Raw genomic sequence first — 6,031 nt, 5'->3', positions numbered from 1 at the left:
GTACCAAAATAAGTGACTCAACTTTACACTAACTTTGTACTAAAGCTAGTACAAAGTTGAGTCACTTATTTTGGGACGGAGGGAGTATGTGATTCCATCAATTTTGGGACATTTCAATTATGATCAAATTTGGATGTATTTAAAGGAAATCCGTGTCTTGCAGTATTTTGATTTATCCAAGGTGGATGTGTAATTGAGTTGTGTTTATTTTATGCATGCTATGATCAAATTCTATAATTTGGGGCTGAGTTGTGTTAACTTGTGATGTGCATGATGCAATGCTTGATTTTTGCACATTTTCCTTCCATCAACAGCAGTTGTTATATATATTGTTACATTGCTGATTGTATATTCTTGTGCAGCGGAGGAATCAGCAAAGGGCCAGGATTCCCTGGTGAGAATGGAACAGTTACAGGAAGAGCTTGCCCAAAAGGTCTTTATGGTACATTTTGCAAGGTATATGCCATAAACGTGTACCCCCTGTGTCTTGTATTATTTGCATCAACTTGTTACTACCTCTGTCCCAAAATATAAGATGTTGTTGCAGGTCAAATTTGAACTGCAAAAACGTCTTATATTTTCGGACGGAGGTTGTAGTTCACTATCATGATAGTGCTTAAATCAGTCCATGTGTCCATCACCACATTTATCAAAATTAGTAAAACACTGAGCAATCCATTTCTAATTGTGTATTGGTGGCTATATGCATATGTGGGAATGCCCTTTGGGAACATACAAGAATGTTACCGGATCTTCAAAATCTCTCTGCTTTCCGTGCCCTTCAGGCGAACTTCCTCGCCGTGCCGTGTACACAAGTGTCCGAGGTAATTCTTTGTATATTAATTATGGTGTGATATATAGTACTCCCTCCGTCTGGAAACTGTCGCTGAAATAGTGTATCTACAAAACGCGTCTACATACACTCATTTCACCGACGGTTAATTCCAGACGGAGGTTGTATAAGTGCAACCTAAGTAATCAGTTTTACTTCTTTCGAAATATCCCTGCAACTAGTCATTAGATTCAAATCTAGAATCTTTTTTCTTGCTACTATGTTATTTCTTCTACGTTTCCTTTTTTATGTTATATTGATTGCTTCGAACAAAAAACTCACTTTCGGGTTCTGTAAGTATGAGACACTTAATTTTTTTTCTTGAATATTCTAACTGGAGCTTATGTTTGACAGGAGGGGCTGCTGAAACTCCATGCCCGTACATATGTGTGTCAGACAGATATCGCATGCCTCACTGTTATACTGCTCTTGAAGAGTTAATATACACTTTTGGGGGACCTTGGTTATTTGGTCTACTTCTTTCAGGCCTTCTTATTTTGTTAGCTCTTGTTTTAAGTGTTGCTCGGATGAAATTTGCTGGCACTGATGAGTTACCCGGGCCAGCACCAACTCAACAAGGGTCGCAGATTGATCACTCCTTCCCTTTCCTAGAATCACTAAATGAGGTACTGTATAGATTCTGCCGTTCCAGCTCATATTTAGTTTAAATACCACATGAAGGCTGTTTTTGTTGTTGTTGTTGAGAAAACGAACATGCCGAATTAAAATTGAAGTTTTGCTATTGTTGCAGGTCTTGGAAACTAATAGAGCTGAAGAATCACATGGTCATGTACACAGGATGTATTTCATGGGCCCAAACACCTTCAGTGAACCTTGGCATCTCCCACACACCCCAGCAGAACAGATTACAGAGATTGTGTATGCATGCTTGTCTTCAAACCTAGCCGCTTTGATTTAGTCTTTCTGATCATTTTGTTCAGCAGTCCCCAGTGCTTTGGTGGTTCACTGCTATGATTCAAATATACCTTGGCTGTTGGATATTCCATTGAAATGATGCAATTCTTGCTTATTTGTGCTGTCTCTGAATTTTCAGGTATGAGGATGCATTTAATCGATTTGTTGATGAGATAAACACACTTGCAGCTTATCAGTGGTGGGAGGGATCAATTTACAGTATCCTTTGTATACTCGCATACCCCTTGGCTTGGTCATGGCAACAGTGGCGTAGAAGAAAAAAATTACAAAGACTTCGTGAATTTGTTCGCTCTGAGTATGATCATTCATGCTTACGGTCTTGCCGTTCGCGTGCGCTTTATGAAGGTCTCAAGGTCCGTTACTCTGCATTTCACTTTGTATCTAAAAACAGCAATCACTAGATGTTCGTGGAATGATCGTATAAACTTGTCTTTGATATTTTCTTTTGCTAGTCTTACTAATTGTACCCATAATTGTGTTTTTCTGTCAGAAAATTGAAATGACTTCCAGTTGCACTTTGAAACTAACTGTTCATCTTGTAACTGATGAAATATCCTCTGAGGGTGGGCAGATAAAAGTTGTACTTTTAAAGTTTTTATGATGGATAGATAGGCAAGTAGTAAATGTTGTTAGCTTGATTGTTGATGTTTAAAATAATCTATAAATGCGGACCATTGTGCATAAATTTAGGAATATCAACAGGGAGTAAATTCAAGTTTCAGATAAACCATTTGAGAGAATATTTTGGACAGTTGTAAAGTAAGACAGCTGTAGCCTTCTTCATTTTCTCTTTTCAGACTGAAACAATACCTTTTGAGTCACGATTGAAACTAAGATATGCCTGTTACTCTAATCTACAGGTGACTGCAACCCCAGATCTAATGTTGGGATATTTAGATTTCTTCCTTGGTGGAGATGAGAAAAGGCCTGATCTTCCTCCTAGACTTCGTCAAAGGTTTCCGATGTCCTTGATTTTTGGTGGTGATGGAAGTTACATGGCTCCATTTTCACTTCATAGTGACAGTGTCCTGACCAGTCTTATGAGCCAGGTATGAGTTTAAGATCTTTCAAGCTGCATTGTTCATGCTGCAGAGTTTTTCTTAGAGCCTGATGTTATTTCCAATTCACAGGCTGTGCAACCTTGGATATGGCACCGTCTTGTAGCTGGATTGAATGCTCAGTTGCGTTTGGTTCGACGTGGAAATCTCAAAGCAACATTTCTTCCTGTCCTTAATTGGCTTGAAACTCATGCGGATCCTGCTTTGGGCGTGAATGGTGTCCGTGTCGATCTTGCGTGGTTCCAAGCTACAGCATTAGGGTATTGCCAACTGGGTCTTGTTGTTTACACTGTCGAGGGAGAACCAGTGACTGCTGAACTTGATGGCAGCCCAAGAATTAAAATAGAGCAGCATTCGCCGTGAGTTATTATTTATCTGCTGGTCCTCAGCATTTATCATTTTTCTTGCTAAGCTATATTTATTTATAATGTTCTATTGCATCATGCAGAGTGCAGGACATGCTTGCTGATGCTCAACTAAGCCGCTCAAGGATTAAGGATGCTCTTATGCGGAAAAGGATTACTGGCGGCATTCTAGATAGTACTACCTTACGGGCACTTAAAGACAGGAGAGATTTTCTGTACCCGTTTTCTCTTATCTTGCACAACTCTAAACCAGTTGGCCATCAGGTTTGTCTATGCTACCATTTCAGCTTATAGAATGATTATGACTGAATTATGTAATTTTGCACTTACCATTCATTTGTTTTTAATTGCAGGATCTTGTTGGCTTAGTAATCTCAATATTGCTCCTGGCAGATTTCAGCTTAGTGTTGCTTACTTTTCTCCAGCTATACTCATACTCAATGGCCGACGTTCTCTTAGTTCTGTTTGTTCTTCCTCTTGCGATACTGTCGCCTTTCCCTGCTGGAATAAATGCTCTTTTTAGTCATGGACCACGGCGATCAGCAGGCCTTGCTCGTGTATATGCATTGTGGAACATTACTTCACTGGTTAATGTTGTAAGTACTCAGAATGTTTTAGGACTGTGTTTGCATTGGTCACTGATATCTGCAATAGTATGATTTTTGCTTGGCTATACCAAAGTTTACTTCATTTCCATAACTTGCTTGACATGCATGTTCAGGTTGTGGCTTTGATATGCGGATTCGTACACTATAAGTCGTCAACCAAGAGACATCCAAGCACACAGCCATGGAACTTTGGAACGTAAGAATAATTTTCTCTGCTAAGCACAAACTTATATGCATGTTTGTAAACTCAATTATATTAGGCTGTCAACCTCATCTTTTGCTTGCATTTTCTTTATCCTGTCGTTTATTGCACATTTTGAAATCCTATGCAGGGATGAAAGTGGCTGGTGGCTGTTTCCGACTGGACTCATGTTGTTGAAATGCATCCAAGCAAGGCTTGTTGATTGGCATGTGGGTAATCTAGAGATCCAAGACCAAGCAGTATACAGCAAGGACCCGAACATATTCTGGCAGTCGTGACATCCGGTTTTAACAGAGGTGCTTTTGATAGCTTTTTACAACTCGATTTTTTGGGAGTTGATAAAAGAAAAGGAGTGGGGGGCAGCTCGGCCTTTCTTTATTGACCGGGCCAAAGAAGCAACTACAGTGCTATATATGCATACTTCCTCGCCCCTCGTTTAATCATATGCAGGCACACAACCTGTGTTCTGTTTGTATATATAAAGGTGTTCTCGATCCATTCTTTGTAGGATTTAGACACCATAGAGTTAAAAACAAATACCCAAGCTAACTGAAGAGAGGGGGGGATGTCATTTTATTGTTTGTGCTTGTTGTTGCTGTTGTGTTACTGTTATGACCTTGCCCCTTGTGTTGAGCTGGGCATGGCATCAGTATGTAACTTGAGTTGTATCTTGACTGTATAAAACAAGAACTAACACGCCTCATGGTTTTCATTAACAAATAGTAGCAAGGTTCATATCATCAAGTTGGCATCTTTATGTTCTATCCGTTCTAAATGAGCTGATTTCTGTTGTGGACCTTGACAGGCGGAATGATGTTGTGAATTCTGAATAATCATTTTGGATGCACGGTACAACCATGCTCATGGTTCATGTTCTTGCAAATTGGCTGCTTATGTAGCTTACTAGAACATGATAGGTGATTTCCTGTAAACAAAAGGACCTCATACGTGATCGCATGTAGTGTGACATCTCGTGTGTAGAACATTGTTTGGTTCATTGAAGCTATCGCGGACCTATGTAGTTGGTCATAGTTTGAGGAAAGAATGTGATCCTCTTCATGAGCCGACTCTCCTTCCTTATAGTAAATAGCATAAAACTAGCACAATTCGGGCTAGGGCTTAATAAGTCCACGATCCTGGCCTTGAATTGTTCATGGAGCAGGATGTTGGTGGATTTGATGTCCCGGTGGAAGATGCATGGTGTCGTTGCCTTGTGGAGGTACTCCCCTCGCCGTGCCTAGCGCCATGCCGACGGGCGTTTCCCGGTCCATGGGCTTCCTATTGAGGCCGTCCAGGCACTCCCTTAGGTTGCTGTTGGTCATGCACTTGAATACCAGCCGTCGCTCCGGGCAGTACCCCAGTAGTGGCACCATGTGGCTATGGTTCAGTCACGACATCAGCTCGATATGTTCATTCATGGAGGAAGAAGATGAAGATGCCAATCAATGGTCATGGATGTGTTCGCACACGAACACGTCATTGTGTACCCTCGACGCCGGGGATGATGCACCGCAACTCACGTCGAAGGAGATCCGGTCGGAAGGGTGGTAAGCAAGCAATCCGGCGGGAGATTTTGTAGACCCAAAACCCCACACGCCCGGAAGGAACCCTACCAGGGCGCGTGGCAACTATGGGCTGCCCTAGGCCGGCCTGATCGCCACTATGGCCTTGAGGTTCGCCGCCCTGCAACAAGAAGAACGAACGAAGAACGAGGAAGTAGAAGAAGAACAAGGGAATGGGTAAAGGTAAAAAGTGGTACATGAGTTTGTCGATTGTGTGTTGTTCAATTGGCTATTACCTATTGTCTATATAGGAGGCGTGTGGACTTCGCGTACAAGAAAAGGACTCCAAATCCCGTCCAAATCCTTCCAAAATTAACCGAACTCGGATTTAGGTATTTATGAGACAACAAATTCTATAGGCCAAATATGACCTTGGATGGAGGTGCGCCCAAATGCAAATTTAACTGTTTCAACGAGACGAACAACTTTCATGTTGGACGTTTTTTTAATCCAATTAAGGTCATCTTG

The 6,031-nt window shown here is 41.3% G+C and overlaps 1 protein-coding gene across 1 annotated transcript; it reads left to right on the top strand.

The window, feature by feature from the left end:
- The first annotated feature begins 258 nt into the window (after nt 1-258).
- LOC125530154 lies at nt 259-4,741 on the top strand. Its single transcript, XM_048694557.1, has 11 exons — nt 259-456; nt 716-824; nt 1,187-1,458; nt 1,584-1,711; nt 1,887-2,121; nt 2,629-2,817; nt 2,899-3,185; nt 3,275-3,455; nt 3,545-3,787; nt 3,913-3,995; nt 4,132-4,741. Exons 1-11 carry the CDS (start codon nt 265-267, stop codon nt 4,277-4,279), a joined length of 2,067 nt encoding a protein of 688 aa, XP_048550514.1. The 5' UTR covers nt 259-264; the 3' UTR covers nt 4,280-4,741.
- The last annotated feature ends 1,290 nt before the right edge of the window (nt 4,742-6,031 follow it).

The sequence above is a fragment of the Triticum urartu genome, unplaced genomic scaffold, assembly GCF_003073215.2.
Source record: "Triticum urartu cultivar G1812 unplaced genomic scaffold, Tu2.1 TuUngrouped_contig_6112, whole genome shotgun sequence".
Taxonomy (NCBI): Eukaryota; Viridiplantae; Streptophyta; class Magnoliopsida; order Poales; family Poaceae; genus Triticum; species Triticum urartu.
The sequence above is the reverse complement of the archived record's forward strand: the minus strand, read 5'-3'. Positions and strand labels throughout refer to the sequence as shown.

Excerpts from the sequence above, each read along its gene's own strand:
- LOC125530154 (XM_048694557.1), top strand. The coding sequence starts at position 265 with ATGTGCATGATGCAATGCTTGATTTTTGCACATTTTCCTTCCATCAAC. Across the intron at positions 1,459-1,583 it reads TCCTAGAATCACTAAATGAG|GTCTTGGAAACTAATAGAGC; the intron begins GTACTGTATAGA and ends CTATTGTTGCAG. Across the intron at positions 2,818-2,898 it reads TGACCAGTCTTATGAGCCAG|GCTGTGCAACCTTGGATATG; the intron begins GTATGAGTTTAA and ends TCCAATTCACAG.